We start from the raw sequence: 25,266 nt of genomic DNA on the forward strand, positions 1-25,266 counted from the left end.
TCACATTATTCTGCTCGAGACTTGCGCGCTATTCATTCAAGGTTCAGCTAAAATATTTAATTTTTACACGATTTTATCCGAAAAACTAACTGCGTTGTGCCCATACATGCACGAGCCCCAGCCAAATGTGCTTGAATCGTTCACGCTCAAACGAAGCTTATGTACGCCACTTTGCACTTACATTGTTATGTGTTGCTTTGGCTCAGTCAGTAAGGGAGTGTCTTTGGCGAGTCAATGATTGTCAGTTCAAGTCTTGGTGTGATTTTACGGGGATTTTTTTATGTCAGTATGGTCACCTACACATACGCAAGCTATTTATAGCGCGATTTGTGGCCAATGTAAAATTAATCACACACATAATTTTACACTATTGATCCCGTTCCCTTTATGTGCAGTATAGCTGGCATAATTTTACATGAATTTTTTATCTATGCAAGTAAAATATGACATTAAAATTCAACCTTTAAAAATATATCTTTATTACGAAGTCAACACGAACATGTCTTTAAACGAATGTACTTCGCAAAAAATGGTTTCTATTTTAAAACTATGGTGGTTACAAAGATGTAATTCTTGAACACCACGTTCCTGTTGTGATGAAACTAGACCCAATATGGCTTCCGAAAAACCAAATTTTGTTTTTCAATAAATTTTCCTTTATGCTAACGGAAGGCTTCGAAATCAATCAATATTGTGTTGGTAAATCTCCGTCAGATGATTAGAATTAGGGTTGCCACCACTCCGGGTTTAACCCGAACACTCCAGTTTTTGGAGACGATCTCCGGGCCTCCGGGATTTATACCAATTTCTCCGAGTCTAGTGAGACGATGAATAATTTTAACTGAACTGAAACGTGTTCTTCTGGCTTTAATATTGGTGGCGCCTGCAGCGCCATTAACTGTTGAGCAGAGAGAAAAGCTTCATTCTTTTGTTGCAACCTCCCTAGCGACTGTGATGATAAATAACCAAATTTGCGCCCAGCAACAATTCCGGAAGACATCACAGTGTGCTTCCCAGACGTTGCCGCTTTCCTATCTGCTTCACATTACTTCTCCTGTTAGCTGTGGTAGAGGGCAACCCTTGTCCGGCTTATCCTCCACAGCGAGAGTGGTCGGTGCTTTTGGACTGGGGAGTTGAAATTTCACACATATACACATCATTAAAACGGTTTAGAAAGCGAAAAATTTACAGCCTAATGAGAAAAGCTCAGAACAGTGGTGTGCATTATGCTTTGCTAAAACACTAAAGCACTAAACGGTGAATGTAAGTCAATTTTGGTAATTGATACCTCGACAAGTTACAAAAAGAAGGAAAGAGTTTATACTTGTTTCATTTAAACTGAACAGGTAGGTCCGGTTTCAACGTATACTCGTACTTCTATAAAAACCTATCCCAGGTCAGTAAAAATCTCCGGGTGCAAACCTCACCGGACGTGACAACCGTATCAAGAATGGTCAACTTGTGCTCGGTATATTAATCCAAGAATACATTTTTCGAAACAAGTAAAGATTAGGCCGATCTTTTCCTTGGAAGTATTAATGGCGTCAGCAGAGCTAGTACAATTCTTTGCGCCTATCCTCATCACGGGGCCTCTATAATTCGGAGGCCCCAGCCCGGGTCCAGTGAGACCATGCGTAAAGACGGCACTGCACCGTTGTGCTCTGTTTTAAATATCCAAATACATTGAATGAAAATTGATCAAATTCAGTCGCATTCATTTTCAACATTCAATGACGCAACTGAAAACGTCAAACAAACAAACTGCCCATTCATTCAACACAAGTTTTCATTCGTCCCCGATTATTGCACGAAGTGAACGCACCAAATCAAACGCATAAAAGTAAGCCCCGGTACAATGTGAGCGATGATCAGGTTTTACATAACCCCGGAAAATGAGCCGGATGAACTTCGTTTAACAATTAGGTTCTTTACTGCCACAGTTACCCTCACTTTTCTTTACATTTCACTTGTACTGTTTACATGGACTTAGAAAATTGGACCTGGACTTAGACTTGTGGACGACTAGAAGTCTTGGTAGCAAATCGCAAAATCCATGTAAACAGTACAAGCGAACTGTCAAAAATGAGTACCCGAGTTCATTTGTGACATCAGCGCAAAGTATTCAATTATCGGTTGTTTGTTTACATAGGAAATACATGAATTCGAATGCAACAGATGAGCACCAGTTGCACTCGCACTTACGCAACTGACAAAGTAAACAAACCACCGAGAATTGTCAAACATGAACTTCATGCATCATGAGTTCATTCGTGTCGTCATCTTGTAGGACTCTATTATTGAATGCTTTACGCTGACGTCATACATGAACTCGAGTGTTGTTTTTCAGTTCAGCACAAGCGAACATGGACAGTACATTACATGGGCTTAGAATTTTTTTTGCGATTTGCTTCAAGCGGCTCATTAAATTTTTCCATGTAAACTATTGTCACGCTTATAATAAAATCTCACATTGCGGGCGTCTGAAAGGCGCAACAAATATTTAGCCGCAGTTGCTCCGCAAGCAGATTTCAGTGGAGCTTTATTTTTCTGCCAGCTGTGTGCTTTTCGAAAGCTTCAAGAAAAAGCTGCCTATAAATTTATATAGGCGGCTGTCACGCGCCTATCTCAATTGAGCTTTCATATAATCGCATATCGAGCGATTATCCTGCAAGGCACAATACTAGTGTATTGTCAAGAAAAGTTAGGTTAACAGTTTCAGTAAAGAACCTAGTTATTATCGTATTGGGTTTACGAACATTTGAAAACATTTACCTAGATAATTAGAGAAATGAATCTTATTGTACGATATTCAACTGAATGAATAACATGGAGTTTTGAATGAATATTTTTTCTTTTCACCACGAGTTGCTTCAGGTTCATGCTCCGCCGTGAAAAAAGAGCTTCGATTATTTGTAACGCTGATTGTCATTAGGTGCCCAGTTATTTATCGTAATTTACCTCACCGTGAAGTGAATGAACAATTGTCACATTTTGTGAAAGTTTTCGATTAACCTTCTTGAAATAATTTTTATGATAAAAAGCGAATTCTATACATTTCTTTTATAAGAAATGTTAAATACTCTCAAATAAATAGATTGAGTTAAATGAAAAGTGTATAAATAGTTGTGATGTTTATAAGACCTGCCATGTTTGCATTTGCTCAACGGTGTCAATCTCTTTGTTTTACAATCAAAACTTTTTAAAATTAAGGGATTACAGTTTTGAATTTTTGGAAATTTGTAAATAATTTTCATATTATTACTAAGGGAATGAATATTTATGGGCTTAAAACTAGAAATACAGATCAATATACAAAAGATATTGAATGAATTTTGTTGAAACTAGTGAAGGCAATTGGGGACATTTTTAATGACCAGAAATACAGTTTGGCACTTTTAAACATGTAGGATTTTTTGGATTTAGTAACCAAAACCTGGAGCAACGCTACTCGGTCTTTTGTAAGGGAATCGAATTATTCCTTGGAAAAAACCTGCACGGAGCGATTAATTCCACCATCACAGTAGTAAAGGGGGCAGAAAACAAAGGGTTGACAACGATAACAGGAAAAAAAACTTGTAGCTTTATGGCAAGCGGAAAAGCACTGCAAGGACATGCTGAACCGGGACGCCGGATGGCCCTCCTTGGATTCGCAGGGGGCCAGACTTCGGGGCCGCTGTCGGCATAAAATCTCGTAGCGGTGCTGAGAATAATAAAAAAGGGGTAACTAGATTTAGATAGTTATGGTTGTAAAAAATAGGGTTCGTCGATACTTTTAGAAAATGAAATGTTACCACCTTCTTAACACTACAGTGTTCCATGAGACTTTCTAACATTTGAGTGTCCTCGGATGGGAAATACTTGAAAGCTCGTTAAAATTAATTTGTCTTAAGTAAATAGCACCTTCTGATGCACTCAAATTAGCTATCAGCCTATTTATTACCCGGAATGGAGCAATGCCAAGAGGCCCACAGCAATATGGTTTGACTTTTCAGATATAGCATTCAGGAGCTCTCATAATTTTCCCAGGAAATATGAAGTAGTAGTTGGGCTGGTTTTCGCTCCTTAGAAAATACGATAAATACATTTTGTTCAATAAACATGTAAGAATTGTAAAGTATAGGGCTTTGAGATGAGCCCCAAATAACTATATCAGATGGCCAAATTAATATGTAAAAAATACATGCGCTTGTCTAAAACCAATTATTGCAAATGTGTTTATGTTTAGTAAAATACAATTTTGGTGAAACTTATATTGATAGAACCCCTGTCATATTCAAGAAAATCGATGTCATTTCCTCTTTGCGAGCGTAGGCCTTTAAATTTCGGTTTAGATCAACGCAAGGCAATCATTCATCGCTTTACCTTTGCGGAAGACAAATTGTGTATCTGATAGGAAAAGGATCTTTTTCTTGAACAACTCCCGGGTACGGGACAGCATTGCAGTCGGCCGATACGAATTATGTTCGGAGCCTTGTTTTGAGATAGCCGGCACCTTCATTTGTCTCTAATCATAAGAAACTTGAGGAGCAAATTTAACAAGCATCTTTTGACATAGTCTAGCAGATTCTTTAACAAGTTGAATTTGATTTTGGCCGGCCCTGGGACATTATAGTTACATTACTAGAGAGCACGTGCCGGTTAGAGTCCGAGAAAACTCTCATGGCGAAATCCGATGTCAAACGGTTGGAATATTCCACTTTTCCGCTAATAATGTTTCGGCCAGGCATAGATATTTCTCTCGATAACTTGTCAACTAACCTACGCCAATTTCTTAGAGCATATCGCACGAAACATCTTTGTACGCGTTCTAATCGGTTTATTTGGACGTTGTGATGTGGAGCCCACACTTGTACAGCATACTCCAAAATGCTTCGCACCAATCCGCGTTATAGAGATTTTCGTGCGTAAAAATCGTCAAAGCCAGCTGTATTTCACTTCAGGAAACCAAGTGTTGCGAATGCCTTCGCTGTCGTTGCGGTGATGTGATCCGAGAAGCTAAGCACTCCCAAGTCACGAATGGAGTCCACTCTTTCGATGACGCGGCCTTGGAGCAAGTACTCATAATGAGATAGAGTGCATGATCGCCTGAAACTTATCATTTTACATTTGTCAACGTTTACCTGCATACCATTCAACAGGCACCATTGTTCAATATTAAGTACATCATCTTGAAGTGCAGCAGAGTCAAGTCCAGAAGCAATGGAACGAAAAATCTTCGAATCGTCGGCGAAGAATAGTTTTCAAGATTTGATACGAGCACAAATGTCGTTTATAAATAAAATAAAAATTAGCGGCCCTAGGTGACTTCCTTGAGGGACTCCGGTTGGCATGTCGAGCAAGCTAGAACGTGTTGAACCAATTTCAACGAAAGCACTCCGACTAAACAGATATGATTGCAACCATCCGGTTAACCACGCAGGAAATCCTAGTCTTTGCAGTTTCAGAAGAGCAATGTTGTGAGGTACTTTATCGCATGCTTTCGAGAAGTCAAAATATATTGCATAGGTTTGTTGACGCTTCTCAACAGAGGGGACCAAGATGCTAGTGTACATCATCAAATTTGAAGTTGTAGAACGTTGCTTCACAAATCCATGCTGACATTCGTCGATGATGTGAGAAGCAGCAGCGTACATCTCATTGTAAATTTTTCAAGAACTTTAGCAAAACAGTTCGAAAGTGAGATTCTTCTGTAATTTTCAACATTATGAATGTCTCCAGCCTTGTGAATTGGAAATACAGCCGCTTGTTTCCATGCACTCGGGAAGACGCTTTCAGTGATTGAGCGGTTAAAAATAATGCTGACCGGCAATGACAATGATCGTGCACATCCTTTTATGAATATCGGAGGCAAACAATTTGGGCCTGGTCCTTTCGATGGGTCGACACTAGATAGAGCTTTCAACACGTCTACTTCAGTCATATTCAAGCTAGGGAGACTGATATTGCTAGGGAGACTGATAGGTCTACGGATTCGGCTGTGGATTGCGCACTGGCATCTCCAAGATAAACATTTACAGGAATGCCGCCAGCGCGCTTTCTGTTGTTCACAAACTTCCAGAACGTCGAGGGGTTGTTCCGAAGGTTGCTTTGGACGTGACTTATATACTCGCCGAATGCACTATTCCGAGCTGTTTCGTATTGAAGCTCGGTTCGGCGAAGAACAGCTTTGTTTTCGTCGGTCGGTTGTGATGGAAGTAACGCTTGCGATGTTTTCGGAGAATGTTGCGTAGACAACGAAGCTCGGAACTCCACCACGGATACTTGTAGTCCGTCTTTCTGTTGACACGTTTCTTAGAAACTATGCGGTGTAGTATCTCGTATAGAGTTCCGTAGAACACCGCGACAGCATGATCCAGATCGTTTCCACTTAACAGATCGAACCAGTCAACAGCATCGAAGGCCGCAGACACTTCTTCAAAATTGCAGCGATTGAAGTCAAAATTGAGACCGTCGACGGGTTCGGTAAAAGCGTCTTCTGTTTCAACTTACATGTTAAACCTCAGCACGAAGGGTTTATGGTGAGCGTCCACTTTGAGTATAGAGGTCGGAGGCTCGAGATGTTCGACTAAATCGGCGTAGTTCATGAATGCCAGATCGAGAGTCCGAATGCCAGATCGAAAGATTTGACACAGTCCCCCAGCGACTATCATTTCCGTGATAGTAGGGCATTGCAAAAAAATTTTTTTTTTAATTCTCAAAGGCCCCCCCTCTCATATTGTGACAAATGTCAAAGTAAGCTCAGATGCCAAATTTCACATCATTTGGACAATTTTAGACCCCCGCCCACTTCGCTTGAAATTTTTTGAAATTGGTACTATGGGAAAATATGGAGGAAAAATACATTAAATGCAATAACTTTTGAAGTAGCAATCAGAAAATTAAAATTTGTACCTCTTTTGAAAGGAAATAATTTTAATATTAAATAAATAAGAATAAAGATATATTTGTTTCAAGAAAAATACGGGAAAGTGGGGTTCTGGGTCATTTTGGCCCCAAAATCCCCTATTTTTAATGATTTTTCTGCTCCGTGATGCAAATCATACATATTTTGTAGTTTTTCTAATGTGAAAAAATCTCAGAAATCGAACGGAATCCTTCTGACCTTAGTCCGAATACGAGAAGTTGGGGTTATAGGGCTTTTTGTCAGTCATATTAAATTTTATCATTTTCTCATGCATATATCTCTATTATTCTTCAATCAATTTTCATAAAATGTAACTTATTGAACGTATAAAATTCTGAGAAATAAAACAAGAATAAAAACGTTAAAGGTAAAATTCAGAAACATCAAACTTTTTGATATTTACTCTACAAATCTAATTTTTTCATTATTTGTCCTAATACCTCAACTTCCCCTATTTTTCCAGGAATGAAACTTTTCTCATGTGATCCCTAAGCATATTTTACACTAAAAGTAGTAAATTAAATAAGAATTTTGTTGTTAAATGGAGTTAATATGTGCGATTTTATGATAAAAATGTGAAATCGACACTATGTGTCAGATAATTTGATGTTCCTGAATTTTACCGGTAACGAATCTATTTTTGTTATAATCCTAAGAGTTATAAAAATTGAGTGAAGAATAATAGAGATATATTCACGAGAAAATGATGAAGTTTAATATGAATGACAAAAGGCCATTTAACCCCAACTTCTCGTATTCGGACTAAGGTCAAAAGGGTTCCGTTCGATTTCTGAGATTTTTTCACATTAGAAAAACTACAAAATATGTATGATTTGCATCACGGAGCAGAAAAATCATTAAAAATAGGGGATTTTGGGGCCAAAATGACCCAGTACCCCACTTTCCCGTATTTTTCTAGAAACAAATAAATCTCCATTCAAATACTAAGATTATTTTCTTCCAAAAGAGGTATAAATTTTAATTTTCTGATTGCTACTTCAAAAGTTATTGCATTTAATGTATTTTTCCTCCATATTTTCCCATAGTACCAATTTCAAAAAATTTCAAGCGAAGTGGGCGGGGGTCTAAAATTGTCCAAATGATGTGAAATTTGGCATCTGAGCTTACTTTGACATTTGTCACAATATGAGAGAGGGGGCCTTCGAGAATTCAAAAAAATTTTTTTTTTGCAATGCCCTACCGTGATAGCTATCTCTTGTTCGGTTGTGGCATTTTCAGGCAGGTAACATTTAAGATCATCGTCGAATATCCATCTTTGATGGGGAAGGTTGTAATCACCTACAATGAGTATACTGTCTGAGCTACTAGCTTTATCCATAATTTGTTGACCGGCAGAGGAGTGGGCATTGTACAGGTCTGGACAGCTGTTCGGCCGCAAATATATACAACAAATATATAGAGCGCTATTTGGTAGTGAAATGCGCACAATAACTTGTTCCAAGCATTCAAAACCAAGCATTTTTATTAGAGTGCCGGTGAGATTATTTTTCAGCGCAATAAGAACGCCACCTCCGCGACGTAGTTGACTAGAGGAAGAGTTGCGATCGCAACGATAGATTGTTTAGTTCATTGAAAGTTCAGAGTTATATATGTCGGCACGCAGCCAGGTTTCTGTGAGAACAATAACATCATAATCGCAAGAGGAAAGCGCCAGCAAGAAGTTCTGAGTTTTTGTTCTCAATCCTCGAACGTTTTGATAGTAGACGGACAGAAACCGTCCGACTTAGAATTGGAATTGGCGGCCGACTCAGGATTGGAATTGACGGCTTGAGTGGGCAGGCGAGGCAAAGTGTCGGTTTGGAGCTTGGCTTATTTGGACACTGTCAATTAGATATCGATAATAGATTTGGCAGCGTACCAACCTAAGTTGGATGTAGCTGTAGACCCAATTAAACGAACCCATTCACTTTGAAGGTATGTTACCACACTCTTCATAATATATAGCTGTATGAATAAAAATATCGTCAGAAAATTGCTCTGAAGATTACGTTTTGAGGTTCTCCAACTGAGGTTTGTAAAATTTCCTGATAGAGCAGGCACACATTCCAAATCAAAATAAAAGCATAGATTTATCTATTAAGAGAAAATAGAGTAGAGAAAGCTATACTTTTAGCATGGAAACGTTACCTGAAGCAAAATGTTTCTGAAAGCAGATACCTCGGGGACAGAATTCATTTAATTCAAACAACCAAGATATCAATATTTTTTGTTGGCCTATGCGTTTTTTGAGAGAAAGGGTGAATACTCAGCAATTATATATATTCTTCGTTTTTTTTTATTTGCCTGACCTTGATACTAAAAACAGATATGGCACATACAAATCCCATACTGCGGTGCAATATATTCGTTTCAAAGATAACAAAATCTACGTTTATCTCTTTTAGTGTCTTGAAAAATATACCTCTTCAACCGTTAAATTCCCGGGCCCCTAAATTTAATTGTGCCCAGGCGCCCGGATGGTCTAAGCAGGGCCAGTTAGCGTATTCGAATTCAATACAGTCTATCGTCTTACAATACACTGGTGCTGCACCCTGCATCATGTGAAAACCAAAATATAATGCTGCGGCAAATAGAAAAAAGATCAGCTACAAAAATGTTAAACCCAATACGATTAAATTCGTAACGAAACCTTCGTAGCTTGCAAAAGTGCTAAAGTTTCTTTATTCTTCAATCATTTAGACTCAACCATTTACACTCAATTTATCGTTAGTATTCATCAATATATCTTCATTCTTCGCTCTTCTTCTTCCTAAAAAATATTTTTCTTCTGCAACGATTTAAAACTCACTAAATTTCAAAATTTTCAATTTCCCAGTAAGTACATCTTTTAACAGACAACAGCTGAACTATATAGCTGTTCTTAGCGACCTTCGTAAAATTTCTTTTACCGACTAGTCTCAAACTTGACATATTTCCTTCTTACAAAACTACCACTAAACTGAAATCAAGCTTATTATAACTGTGAATCTCATTAGCTGACTACCCATTTGATGAAATAGTTCTAGAAACATAATTCATATGCATAACCTGTAGATAATAAAACCGTAGTATATTAGCTAGTTGCTTTGTGGAGCATCGGTAAGTAACGCTTAGCGTATAGCGAATCCTGATACTAGTAACTCGTGTTAATGCTTCACCCATGCTGTTACCTTGCAGCACAACTAACATCCGGTATGTCCTGTCATGTAGTAATCATTACACTTCCAATGCACGTTATAACAGTGAATCACCCACCCAACCACATTTAGTGAATAAGTTGTTAGTAGTAGTACGGTGATTGTACGTTCGCCTCCGCTGTCCCATTGAAACATTAGAATAGAACAAATACATTCTCCTCTGAAAAACTCGTCTCTTGCCATGTATATATTCCACCGACTAAACCACTAAAATACGTCCCGTTCTATTCCGGTTCACCACCGACGGCCCTCTTGTTTCGTGTCTGTCGTCCTCCTCAACCCCACAGGCTTCGCATACGTCGGAGGCGCCTGCGTCGTGAACAAGCGGCTGGAGAAGGTCAACAGCGTTGCCATCATCGAGGATACCGGCGGTTTCAGCGGTATTATTGTGGCAGCCCATGAAGTTGGTCATTTGTACGTTTCCATTCGTTTGTGTTTCGACAGGACCCCCACAGAAACTGAACTGAGAATTTTTTGTATATTTCACAGGCTTGGGGCAGTGCATGACGGATCACCGCCACCGAGCTACCTCGGAGGTCCGGGAGCGGAAAAGTGCCGCTGGGAGGATGGTTACATCATGTCCGATCTGCGTCATACCGATCGGGGCTTCCGCTGGTCACCATGCAGTGTTCAAAGCTTTCATCATTTCCTCAAGTGAGTTGATATTATTTTGGACCAAAAGTTTATAGTTTTAATGCGCTGAACATATATCCTTCCAGTGGTGACACCGCAAGTTGCCTACACAATCCACCTCACGAAGACGAGGCGCTGGGTCGGGCCCTACCTGGAACATTAATGACACTGGACGCACAGTGCCGTCGAGATCGTGGGACTTCGGCCTGTTTCAAGGATGAACGAGTTTGCGCTCAGTTGTTCTGCTTTGACTCAGCCAGCGGGTACTGCGTTGCATACCGACCCGCCGCCGAAGGGTCCACCTGCGGTGATGGACAAGTAAACGCAACTGCAACGCTTAGTGTCATGGGATGGAGTTGGTAGCAATAATTTTTTTTGTTGTCATTCTAGCACTGTTTGGATGGTAGATGTGTAGCCGAACATGAGAACATAATTCCAGACTACTCGCAACATACGCCGTCGTACGCGAGGTTCAACCAGCAAGCTGTTAAGTATGTCTAGTTTTTGATATTTTACCTGTTTGTCAAAGTTCACATCGTCCATACAATCTCAGGGCAGTAGGGAACAAACAAGATTTTAAAGATTTGTAGTATACATGAATGTTAGATAACAAAATCAATGTGAATATCAGCCATCAAACAAACCAATGGTGTAAATTTTAACGGCTCAAATTCTCTAGATATAACTATGACGACAAGTCGGGTCAACAGGAAGATTATAGTGAACCATCTAGTAGCACGACGTCTACAACAGCCAGCACTGCCAGCACCACAACAACGACAACCTCCTCCACAACAACAACCACCACCACCACCACAACAAGCACACCACCACCGCCGCCACCGACTTCGACGAGGAACTATTACCAATATTTCAACCACAAATCCACGAGTACATATCATAGTATTTTACCTACTACTAGTTCTAGTTATAACGATAACGGTAATAATTATAACAACTACAATAACGATAATCACAACCAGCCGCAACAACAATCGACAATCGATACTGACAATCACGGCACTAAAACGACCAAAACCCCGTACGTGTTCAGTAGATATACCTTCAGCTCAACCAAGAGCCCGTACACTCCATTCACCACGACGACGACCACTACCAGCACACAGTCCCCGTTCCGGGGCGATCACTACAGCAAACAGCAACAACACCAACAAAGCCGCTCTGCTGCTGGTGATAGTGCTTTCGATAGCGGTCACACGACCACCACAACAACGCACAAACCTAAACCCACCTATCACCCGGTGTTTGATGTGTATTTCAACCGGATCGCTCAAACGACGACACGAAATCCGTACAATTTCAGCTTCTACGTTAAGCACACAACTAAAGGTCCAAACTATGCGTTAAACTACGTAGGGGCCAACAGTCAGCTCAGTCCGAATCGAGCAACGAACGGTGGTGGACTCGGAAGCACTAGTGGATAAACAACATAGATTGTAAAGAAAATATGAACACGAACAAAAACGCGGTCAGTAACCGGGACTCGAACCCATGCTAGCCAACTGAACAATTATTGCGCCAGGCAGCGCCGCTAAGTTCTATTGAACGTTACTCCTTTCGACAGACAAGCAACAAAATGTTTGAATTGTTTTCCTTTTAATGTGTGTGTGTTCACTACCGCTTTCCTACTCTGCACTACTCTGTTCTCTTCTGTTGTTGAACTATGTTATATTACGTAATTTGTTTTAAGATTTTTTTTGCGCTACATGGTGCTGCCATCTTTACTCTGTTCTCTCTTATCTATGTTTGGGATTCTACCAACCACTAACCGAAATTATGACAATTGTTCAAATTTTTTATCCTAACATTCAGCTGTCCAGAGAACACACATCTCTTGCCCCCAACGAAAACAAAAAAGCAAAAAAGTCTGCCATCTATTTAAATTATCGTAGTGAAGTAAGAGCAATTAGTAAACAAAGTATTTTTCGCGGGATTACGAAAAATATCATTTTATAAGTCACATAGAATGAACACGAGAAACATTTCGACTTGCACCACTACACACATCTACATATGACGCACCACGGGTAAGAATTTGCATCTTGTTGATTTTTCTTCCGAACTATTGAATCTCAATCTTTCTTGCAAACTGTTTCCCGTACTTTTGATTACCAGTTTCTGAAAACTACCTCTTCCACAACTACCTCGTGGATTGTCTTTCAAACATTGACGATTTTCTCTTTCCCGTAGAATTGTCTATTTCATAAACATCGATAGTGTTCCCGTCATTCGTTCTAGAAGCAGATCCCTTCAGACTTCATGCTGCAAATATTCAAACTGTTCTTTATTTTTTCAAATACTAAACCTAACTACATACAACTACCAACTACTCTACGGAGCAAGGAATCTTTGGACTATTTGACCTACTCTCACCTAAACACTACTACTTTTACCTACTTCTACAACTACTACTTTCTACACACAAACCAAAAAGCTACTGTCTACTGACTACGTTTCTACTAACCAGATAAATATTAATTATTTAATTTAATGTTGTTTTCTTTTTTGAAGTGTATTGAAATGTAATGAGAGAGAGATAAAAAATTATATGCCTGATTTGAGGAATATATTACACTTTAAAAAATAGAACGACATAAAACCAAACCGGTTGCTAACTGCCAATATTTAAATTAATTTGATTGGTTACAGATTTTACTGCTCTTTCTTACTAATAACACTAACACTTTTCCACACAAACTAACCAAAACACGGTAGAAACTCACTACAGTACATACTAATATGCCTAACTTTTCTTATTAACCTGTAAAGTAGAAATATATTGTATAAAACCGTGGTAAGGATTGGAACGCAAAAGGTGCCTCGAAAAGCCACATGGATTTGGATCAAAGGATCAATTGTACATAGATAAAATACGCATGGATAACCGGATATGGATCAGCGACAAATCGTTGACACAGCTCCCCGACAATTCAAACGAATGAATCACTGAACCTAGAGAAGCGCTTAGATTAAGAATTTTGATACAAATAGTGTATTTGAGCTGCAAATAGTATGTAGAATATTGTAACTGACAGCAGATTTGTGTCTAGGCTTCGAATCTCGATTGCACCGGAAGATCGGGAATATCCAAACCATCAAGTTGTTAGGGAACGTGATTTCGGTGCAATAAAGCGTCTAAATATGCAGTGAAAGATAAATCGGATGAACCAGATCACGTTCGGTTTGAAGTGTTGGAGCAAAGGCTCGCGAGTTTGAAACGGATAATTGTAGGAATATTTTAGAGAAAACCCGTGTTTTTTTGGGTAACTAAGCGGAATGGTCCAAGACAAAATTCCTATCTATAACCGAGTTCTTATGAACGAATCAAAGATGTTGATACCTATTTAAGCGCAATCCAGCGACAGTTGACCGAGTTATCAACGAAATAGTGTGACATCCTGACTAATGAGATGAATGCGGGCTCGTCTACCCCAGTGGCGCAGAAAGAAATTTTTTCCGGGCGAGGATATGAATATTTTTTGTAAATGCATGAAAAAATGTTCAAAAGCAATCTGAGCAGGAAAAAAATATACAAAAACCAACAACTCAAGGAACGAGTTTGGGTAGTCACCCGACCCGCTAATACAACTAATCTTGCACGGAACCTGATTCCTCCCCGGCATTACCTTATGGCATTACTTCGGGAAGAGATTTTTTTATGTGCACAGCACACACTCCAATCCAACTTCTTAAATAGTTCTTTCCATACGGTTACAGCACCCATCCTCGACACACTACCAGTTTTCGACCATCCACATTACGTCGCAATTTCTGTATGGTAGTAGGAAAGCTAGCTGTGGGTCTAGAATTTGTGCTCTTCCCCTACGAGGATAATCTGGGCGGCAAACTTCAGACTAATAGACTAATTTACTGAGCCCTTCAGTTCCCTTGAGCCATTTAGTACCACTTCTTCGTTGAGCTTCCGATTTGTTCGCGAACTACTTGATCTAGTCCTCGACGATTTTTTTTTTCCATACGTTTATTTGACACGGCATTTGCAAAAGCTTTTTACGCCAGTTTCTTTTTTTACATAGCACGTTACAAAAATCCTTAAGACTAATTTTAACTATACTAGTACTTTGTCTAAAACTAACACTGAAATCACTTTATTGTTTGCTTTTTTCCTTACATTGTTGTATTTCATAATGATCTAGTATTTTCGGGTGTATTTATTTACTTTTTTTTCTGTTATTGTCTAAATTTAAAAACTAAATATTCTAGGACACTTTAATTGGTGAATGATTAGCCTTGGATGAGAGTATGAGGAGATGAATTTAATTAAATTTTGACAGACGCTGTTTTTAGAAAATGATAGATAAGTTCCATGTATAGAGGATCGCGATACGCCAGGATGTCTCTAACAGGAACATGGATTGGTCTTTCTCGGACTTGTAAAGAATCTACTAATTGTGATCTGGCTTCACGATATTCAGTGCAGGACCAAACAACATGCTCAATGTCATGGTAACCTTCTCCACAAGCACAATGATTACCCTCAGCGAGCCCAATACGACGGAGATGCGCATCTAAAGTATAATGATTGGACATGAGCCTAGACATCACACGGATGAAGTCCCGACTTACATCCAATCCTTTGAACCATGCCTTCGTTGATACTTTAGGGATAATTGAGTGTAGCCATCGTCCCATATCTCCATTGTCCCAAGCTGTTTGCCAACTAGCAAGTGTCCTCTGTCGAGAAGCGCTATAAAATTCATTGTAAGCGATGGGTCTTTCATATATTTCACCATCTAGTGCACCAATCTTGGCTAAATTATCAGCTTTCTCATTGCCCGCAATAGAGCAATGGGCGGGAAGCCACACTAGGGTAAATTTATAACATTTTCTTGTCAGGTTACTCAGAGATTCTCGTATCTTCCCCAAAAAGAATGGATCGTGATTATCAATCCTCTTTGAGCGTAGAGCTGCAATTGTGCTGAGACTATCAGTGAGGATAAAGTAATGGTTCGGGGGTAAAGTATTAATTATTTGAAAACTATAGTGAACTGCTGCTAGTTCCGCTATATAAACACAGGCGGGTTCTGCAAGTTTGAGAGAAATTGAAAAATTATTGTTGAAAATACCGAAACCAGTGGCCTCACTGATTCGTGACCCATCAGTGTAAAACATTTTAAGGCAGTCTATGTGTTGATATTTACTTGTGAATATTTTAGGGATCTCCCGCGAGCGTAGATGATCCGGAATTCCGCGAATCTCTGCTTGCATGGACGTGTCGAAGAATAAAGTGGATTCAGGAGTATCTAGTATATTGACGTATGTGGGAACATACCTAGTAGGCGTTATTTCTTGTGACATGTGATTGAAATACACTGTCATGAATCTGGTTTGGGGTTGAAGCTCGACAAGTCTTTCAAAATTTTCAATTACCAGTGGGTTCATAACCTCACATCGAATAAGTAAACGAGAAGAGAGATCCCAGAATCGGTCTTTTAAAGGAAGAACTCCCGCTAGTACTTCAAGACTCATCGTATGGGTCGACTGCATGCAACCTAAGGCAATTCGTAAACAACGATACTGTATCCGTTCCAGTTTAATAATGTGAGTGTTCGCAGCTGAACGAAAACAGATGCACCCATATTCCATTACTGAAAGTATTGTTGTTTGATACAATCTTATCATGTCACTTGGATGAGAACCCCACCATGATCCAGTTATTGTTCGCAGAAAATTTATCCTTTGTTGGCATTTCGTTATTAGATACCTAATGTGGCCTCCCCATGTGCCTTTAGAATCGAACCAAATTCCAAGGTATTTAAAAGTCAGGACTTGGGCTATCGTTCTACCAACCAACTGAAGCTGAAGCTGAGCTGGATCACGCTTCCTTGAGAAAACGACCAACTCTGTTTTCTCCGTAGAGAAATCGATGCCCAGCTTTAAAGCCCAAATTGATAAATTATCCAAGCTATCTTGCAATGGTTGTTGTAAATTTATAGCTTTTGGTCCTGTGGCAGAAACCACCCCATCATCTGCAAGTTGTCTTAAAGTGCATGGGCTGACAATACAATTATCAATGTCATTCACGTAAAAATTATAGAGAAGGGGGCTTAGACAAGAGCCTTGTGGGAGGCCCATGTAACTTATTCTGAATGTCGCCAAATCGCCATATGAAAAATGCATGTGCTTTTCTGACAATAAATTGTATAAATAATTATTTAATATCGGTGAAAGACCACATTGATGTAGCTTCTCCGAGAGAACATCAATGGAGACTGAGTCGAATGCTCCTTTTATGTCGAAGAACACAGACGCCATTTGTTCTTTTTTTGCGTAAGCGAGTTGGATTTCTGACGAAAGTAGCGCCAGACAATCATTCGTTCCCTTTCCCCTCCGAAAACCAAACTGGGTATCTGATAGCAAGCCGTTCGCCTCAACCCAATTGTCGAGACGTCGTAGGATAATTTTTTCCAACAATTTCCTGATGCAGGATAGCATTGCAATCGGTCGATACGAGTTATGATCGGAGGCTGGTTTTCCCGGTTTTGGAATAGCGATAACTCTCACTTGTCTCCAGTCGTACGGGACAATGTTCTGCTCAAGAAGCTTATTGAATAAATTCAACAAGCGTCTTTTTGCTAGGTCAGGCAGATTCTTCACCAAGTTGAATTTAATTCTGTCTAGTCCCGGAGCATTATTGTTGCATGAGAGGAGTGCAATTGAGAATTCCATCATTGTCAAAGGCGAATCTATGAAATCGTTACTTGTGGGAGCATCGCGAGTAATTTTCTGCGCAGGAGCAGAATCGGGACAAATTTTCTTGGCAAAATTAAATATCCAACGATTCGAAAAATCTTCGCTTTCATTAGTCACGTTTCGATTCCTCATTCTTCTGGCTGTGTTCCAAAGAGTACTCATTGATGTTTCTCTTGACAAGCCATTAACGAAGTGTCTCCAATAACTAGATTTTTTGGCACGACGTATACTGTCAAATTTGTTTTGCAAAATAAAATAATTTTCAAAGTTCTCACGTATACCCCCTTTCTGTTTCATAATTTCTTTGTAGGCAACTTGTTTAGCTTCATATGCATCAGAGCACTCTTTGTCCCACCAAGGATTAGGGGGCCGTCTATTTATTGTCATTCCAGGATTGCATTTCGTTTGGGCTTGTTCTGCTGCTTCAATAATTAAACCCGCTAAGAATTCATATTCTTCGGTAGGGGGTAGCTCTTCTGTCGAAGCAAGAGAAGTGGAAATTAATGTTTCGTATGTTTTCCAATCAATATTTCGTGTTAAGTCATAAGGAACATTGATTGAATTCGTAAGGCCTAATTCACTGTTAATTGAAACAACGATTGGCAAATGATCGCTACCGTGAGGATCAGGTACAACCTTCCACGTGCAATCTAACCGAAGTGATGTCGAGCACAGAGATAGATCTAATGCACTTGGACGTGCAAGAGGTCTGGGGATGCGTGTTGTTTCGCCAGTAATTAAAACTGTCATATTAAATTCGTCACAAACATTGCATATCAAAGAGGATCGATTATCATTGTAGAGGGAACCCCACAATACTCCGTGCGAGTTGAAGTCTCCCAGTATCAGACGCGGAGCAGCCATGGATTCCACTACCTCAAAAATTTGACGTTGTCCAATTTGAGCTTTGGGAGGTATATATATAGAAGCGATAGACATGTCTTTGCCTTTAATGTTCGTTTGGACAGCTACAGCCTCGATGCCCGCAAACAAGGGGATGTTAATTCTATAGAAAGAATAGCACTTTTTAATTCCTAGAAGCACTCCTCCATACGGGGTGTCTCGGTCTAGGCGAATAATGTTGAAATCATTTAAGTTGAAATTAATGTTTGAGGTAAGCCATGTTTCACATAGAGCAAAAGCATCGCATTTTAAATTATGCAGTAAAATGTTTAAGGAATCAATTTTAGGTATGATACTTCTGCAATTTCACTGTAAAACAGTGATGGAATCTTTCATTGGAGGAGGTGAATTACCCATTGAAAGATACAATCGCTGCAAGGATGGGCCATTGAGCAATCAGCTGCTCTAAAAATGTTCTAATTGTTGGGAGGAAAGCTGAAAGTATACTCTTTAGTGGTTCAGAAATATTGAATGCTTTAAAAATCCAATCAACAATTTCAGAAAATTTCAATAATCCTACCCCTGGCTGAGGCTCAGAGGAAGTCGAAATTTTATTATTACCAGTAATGGTGTTCTGTTTGGATTGTACGTTCCCAAAACCGGGCGGAATTGATTTCGGTTTTGAATCGGAATTTTTCGGTTTTGGGCGCAGTTTATCTATTGGTGGAGAAATTTTAAGGCCCTTTCTTGGTAGCTTGGGAAAAGAAGACTGTTTTCTTTTTCTGGAATTTCCGGGTAAAACAAATGATGTACCTTCGCACGCTCCGTCAGAGTCAGACTGTTCCGAAAATAGAGATGTGTAAGTGTTTTCTAAGAAGATGGGTTTAGGGGTAGCATTTTTCAACATTTCTGCATAGGAGCGCTTAGACCTCTCCTTCAAGGATCGTTTAATTTTATCCTCACGCAATTTATAAATGGGGCATGCAGGGAGCTCATGTGAGTTTTCTCCGCACATTAAACATTTTTCTGAATTTTCATTGCATGTATCCTCTTGATGAGAACCCCCACATTTGCCACACCGTGCCTTATTGGAACAGTAAGTGGCTGTGTGGCCAAGCTGTTTGCAATTAAGGCAATTCATTACACGAGGGATAAAAAGGCGAACAGGGAGACGAATCTTATCGATAATGACATAGTTGGGCAGCGCAGACCCAGCGAAAGTCACTCGAAATGAGTCAGACAGTCGATAAACTTTTTTATCTCCTTCGTGTGATACTGAATGCAATTGCTTGCATTCAAGTATTTTTACGTCTTTAAGTATGGTGTCTTTGAAACGACCAACTCCATGCTTAACTAAGTCATCAACAGTCAAACTCGATTCTGTGATGACCCCATCAATTTCAATTTCCTTTGAAGGAATATACGCTCTATATTCACGCGTTAAAAGCTCGCAAGAAGCAATTGCATTGGCTTGTTTGAGACTACCAACGACAATGCGTATTTTATCTTTATTAACTTTGACGATCTCTTTTACATCCGAGAATCGCGAAGTCAAATCTTTAGAAATTTGAATGATATTTAGCGCCTTTGCTTTACGCCTAATAAATACAATCCATGGTCCCGTTGACGACTCTGGGTAAATTTTAATTCTAGTCGGATTTACATTTTCAGCATAAGGCTTAGGGGGAGGGTCTGTTACTCGTTCTCCCATCTCTTCATCCATTTTACTTAGTAAGAAAAACTATCACAAAAAGGAATGAAAAATATACCTGTTATCTGCTATCTATTAGGTGACGAAGACACCGATAGAACACACCTCATGTGTTACGTTGTAAACTCGGTGCCCGTTGTTTGACAATGTGACACTTGCTGTCCTTCTTCGTCGCGTTGCTTCTTCAGTAGAGAAATAGTCCTACCTGCAACACTTCAAAACTCTCTCCGATTAAGCTGCTCGTCGGTATCACCACCACAAGCGCGCTCTCTCCGTTTCCACCACCTCGGTAGACAAATGTGGCTACCTGTGGCTTGCTGCGAAAATCCCACTGTCGATGCGGCACTTTTCGGTGCCACTTGTTTTCCTTATTCGTCGTACCACTTCTGCGGTAGACAAATAGAGCAAATGGGTCTACCTGTGACGCTTCCCTCTCGTCGATTAGAATTGCCCGACCACACCAATACACTATATTTTTTCTGCGTGTACAGGAACGATCACTGTCGATTTCTGCCACCGCGGTAGGCAAATTCGTCTACCCGCGGTTTGCTGTTCAAACACCACTTTTCGAGGATGCCGTTGACCACGCCTCCGACTATCAACTGTCGACTCACACTTAACAAACTCGTCTCTCTCTCTCTCTCTCTCTCTCTCTCTCTCTCTCTCTCTCTCTCTCTCCCACAATAACGCATACAGCGTCTCGCACTCCGTCACTCTCTCGAGAACAAAACCTTCCACCTGGAGGCACAACCGTCTCGGTCGGTTGCAAAAACTGTTATGAGTCCTCGACGATGGATCTAGCCTACTCCAACGAAGAGTTCCCCAGCGAGAGAAGTTCCAATGCGTGCCAACCAGCCAGGTGCCGAGGTCAGTTCGACGATTCCGGTAGAGTAGAGCGTTCGGTTTGCTGGAACCCCGGCGCGACTGGTGATGTCTCGTAGCGGTCTACGCAGTCCAGCTTCCGGCGGTGAATCAGACTCTACGCTGACGGAGAGTTCCCCGGCGAAAAAAGTTCTCCCGATACCGATTCTTCTTTGGTTTCAGTACCACAACTTATTAAGCTCTTTTGCTCCGTGATCGGATAATTTCTCTTCTTGTGCCATTTAGCACTACTTCCTAGATGAGCCATTCAGCTCCTCAACTTGTTCGCGAACTACTCGGTCTAGTACCCGACGATGGATCGGACCTACTCCGACAGAGAGTTCCCCGGCGAGAGAAGCTCTCCCGAAACCGAGCCAATCAGCTAGGTACCGAGATCAGTTCGGCGATTCCGGCGAAGCAATGCGTCCGGTTCACTGGTGCCCCGATAACCCGCGACTGGTGATGTCTCGCCGCGGTCTACTCATTCTAGTCCCCAGCGGTGAATCTAGCTTACACTGACGGAGAGTTCCTTGGCGAAAAAAGTTCTCCCAACACCGATTCTACTTTGGTTTTCGCTATATTTCTATCGGAATAACCGGTGAGATGCTGTGGTCGCTCTGGCGTCCGGTTCGCTGGCGATTCGACGACTCATACTCGGTGCTCTGTTGCAGTCTACTCGACTAGTCCTTGGCGGTGGATCTAGCTTATTCCTGCGGAGAGGTTCCTGACGGTGATTGATCTCCCGAAACCGTTGCTCGATGTTCATCACACCGTTTCCACTGTAAAACGGTCATGATCTACTTCATAACTCTGTTGACTGCGTTCTGCGTCGTTACGTCGCTTGTCATTCTGTAGGCAACATTATCAACGTTTTAAGTAGCTCCCTGCACGTCGCATCAAACCTCGGACATTCAAAGACCACATGCTCCGGTGTCTCCTCGACATTCTCGCACTCCGCGCACAGTGGGGACGTTGCGTATCCGAACCGATGAAGATACTTCCTGAAGCAGCCGTGGCTCGGTAGGAGCTATTTCAAATGGAAGGTAATCTCTCCGTGCGTTCTATTGACCCACGTCGACAAGTTTGCATGAGCCGATAGGTCCACTTTGTTTCTCTTTATTGACCCATTCTTGCTGCCACGTCAAAATCGAATCGATTCTCATCATCTTCCCCACGTTTCTGACGTTTCATTGATTGTAGAACTTGATATCCTCCGCCAGGGTGATACAGAAAGGGATCATCTCGGCGATAACGCATACTGCCTCCGGTACACAATCGCAACTCGTACGACCATCAGCCGGAACGTTCTGTTCAGCTTTTCGCGGTCCGCTTGGTTTTCAGCGCCGCATCCCAGGCAGGAGCCCCATATCGCAGTATCGATGACGTAACACTAGATACTAGACCAACATTTCGCAGGTGTAATCAACGTGGTTGTTGAAGCTCAACCGTCGTCGTCGTCGATTATCACTCCCAATTGCTTCAGTGCACGCTTCGATGTAATCACATGCCCTTCGACGGTGATCTGTATCCGCTGAACTGCTTTGCAGTTACTGACCAACAACACATCCGCCTTGTGGTGAGCTATTTTCAGCTTGGCCCCGTTCATTCAGCTTTCGATCGCATCTATTGTCTCCGTCACCGACACCTCCATTTCTTCAAGTGGCTCACTCATCACCGTTAGTGACACGTCGGCCACGAAACCCACGATTTTCACTTTCCCGGGCAACCACATTGTCGTACATCCCGTTCCAAAGAGTTGGACAGAGAATGGAGACCTGAGGAACGCCCGCTGCGATTCGCATTGTCTTCTGCCCTTTGTTCGTCTCGGACAGCAGTACTCTATTCTAGAAGCTCTTCAGGATCTGGCTTACTCTTTTGGTCTATACGAGGCTGGATGACCCGGTGATTTCCCTGGCTTTGGCAGCAACATCAGCTTCTGTATTTTCCACATTTCGGGGAAATAGCCATCATCTAAATACTGCAGCAGTAGCATCCTGAACATGTCCGCATATGCCAGGATCGCAGCTTTCAGCGCCACGGTAGGTATGCCATCCGGACCGTGGGTTTTCTTTGATTTTAGTCACTTCGACGCTTCTTTGAGCTCGTCGTTCGTCGCTTGCCGCTCGGCTGTGTTAGCTCCTTCTTCTTCGCCGTACGGTTTCGATGACTAACGATTATCTTTAGCTTACCCGGGCATATTTCAGCTGGTGTCGACGGGCCCTCATCTTCGTCATGGCGACTCAGTACGCGTCCCCAGAGATTGGCGTCTACCTGTAGCCACATCAACGTACTTGATTCCGCTGTCCGCCGAAGCCACGTCCTTTTCCGTACCGTAGGGGGGTTCCATTGGCCGATGCGGTAGCGAATCGCCTTGTGGTCGCTATGGGGATACTTCTCGCACACTCTCCAGTCCATGTTCGTCGTCAGTCAAGGACTACATGATGTGGCGGAGTTTCTCTCGGTACCGATATCCGTTTCGTGAATCAAAAAGCTCCCAGTTTTGTTACGATACCAGGAGCCATTTATCTCCTCGCTTCGCCGTGATCTGCTCGTTGTAGTCCTCAGTGGTTGACCTTCTTCTTTTTTTTTGTTGGAGACGGACCACTGCGATCAATATTTAGATCTATTGTGTTATGCCCCTTCCTTAATCTAAGTGTACTATCAACTATGACATATCACTATTGATGAATGATTGTCTTTATTGAAATCCCAACTAGGCACTACACTTCGGATGAAGTTTATTACCTGTTTGGGATTTGCAGTCAAAATATCAAAAGGCTCCAGTGTTCCTTTACCGAGGACTCTAAGTCTGCGTTGCATCAGTGCACTGCATTCGCAGAGCAAATGCTGTGATGTTTCACTTTCTGATCCGCAGGTGCGGCATATATCGTTTGTAAGTTTACCAATATTCATAAGATGATATTTACTCGGACAGTGTCCTGTGAGTAGTCCTGTGATAATGCATAGTTCTTTTTTATTTAATCTAAGCAACTCCAGGCTTTTTTTTTATCGTTAGGTGAAATAAATTTCTTTGATTGTCGCAGTCCAGTTATGGTACTCCAATTGTTGTTTATAGCTGTGATCTCCCACTTTTTCAGCTCCATTTTGAGGGCACACGATGAGACTCCACAGAATGGTTCTGGTCCGATAAAATTAGTGGAAGACCCCCTTCTTGCTAAATCATCGGCTTTTTCATTCCCTGCAACTCCACAATGTCCTGGAACCCAGTACAAATTGACCTAATTTTTCTCCGCCAATTGTCGGAGTGCAAGGATGTACTCCCATACTAGTTTTGAGCGACATGTAGGAGCCCTTAGGGCATTTAGTGCTGCTTGACTGTCTGAGAAAATGCAGATATTTGCATACCGGTACCTTCTCTTCAGGCATACATAGGTACATTCTAGAATGGAATATATTTCTGCTTGAAAAACTATCGGCCAGTATCCCATGGGAATACTAGTGTTTATTCCTGGTCCTGTAACACCAGCTCCCGTCAAATGGTTCATTTTAGACCCATCTGTGTAGAAAATTACTGAGCCTGGACGGAGAATAGGGCCACCTTGTTCCCAGGTTGACCGTTCAGACTCATTAATTTTGTAGGGAGTTTCAAAGTTCGGCATTACCTGTAGCCAGTCTTCGTTTGTAATGACAAGGTTATTTATAGGGAAATCTTTTAGAACCGCAAGGTGTCCTGTTAACTCTCCAGATAATAATTGTTTATGACGAGTTATTTTCAATGCGCTTTTTACTGCTTCTAATCTTATCGTCTGATGAAGCGGAAGGAGGTGCAGCATTGCATCTAGTGCCTTCGATGGAGTACTTCGCATGGCACCGGTTATCGCTCCACAAGCAAGCCTTTGAAGTTTACCTAGCTTTTTGCCTTTCTCATATAGAAAGGTTATGCAATCACTCTGAAAAACGTCAAACTAATCCCGGCCCGGAGGGCCGAGTGTCATATCCCATTCGACTCAGTTCGTCGAGATCGGAAAAAGTCTGTATGTGTGTGTATGTGTGTATGTATGTGTGTATGTGTGTATGTGTATGTGTATGTATGTGCGTATGTGTCAAATTATGTCACTCATTTTTTTGAATTGATGTCTCTTTTGTTTTAGGCCACCAAACTAGCGAGGCATATGTTATTCTTGGTTTGACAATTGTGGAGTATAACCAGTGAACCATACTAGATCTGAGACCCCATTTTTTACCGAATGTTCTACTGCACACCCAAAGAGCACTAGTTGCCTTGCTTATAACCTGCTCAATGTGTGCATTCCAGTTTAGTTTTTTATCTAGTATCAATCCCAGATACTTTACCTCAGAGGACAATTCAATTACTGTTCCGTTGAACAAAAGTGTTGATAAAGAATATTTCCTTTTTCGAATAA

At 41.1% G+C, this 25,266-nt stretch overlaps 1 protein-coding gene across 3 annotated transcripts in view; it reads left to right on the plus strand.

Moving 5' to 3' along the window:
• Positions 1-25,266, plus strand: part of LOC131692460 (A disintegrin and metalloproteinase with thrombospondin motifs like) — a 571,945-nt gene that overhangs the window by 540,882 nt on the left and 5,797 nt on the right. For 2 of the 3 annotated variants that reach the window (XM_058979518.1, XM_058979517.1), the window contains exons 9-13: positions 10,389-10,515; positions 10,591-10,755; positions 10,821-11,052; positions 11,125-11,225; positions 11,414-11,625. In XM_058979518.1, the coding sequence (XP_058835501.1) occupies positions 10,389-10,515; positions 10,591-10,755; positions 10,821-11,052; positions 11,125-11,225; positions 11,414-11,625 (837 nt within the window). The remainder of the gene's footprint in view (positions 1-10,388; positions 10,516-10,590; positions 10,756-10,820; positions 11,053-11,124; positions 11,226-11,413; positions 11,626-25,266) is intronic. The other variant, XM_058979519.1, reaches the window with a different exon arrangement.

Source organism: Topomyia yanbarensis, chromosome 3 (genome assembly GCF_030247195.1).
Source record: "Topomyia yanbarensis strain Yona2022 chromosome 3, ASM3024719v1, whole genome shotgun sequence".
Taxonomy (NCBI): domain Eukaryota; kingdom Metazoa; phylum Arthropoda; class Insecta; order Diptera; family Culicidae; genus Topomyia; species Topomyia yanbarensis.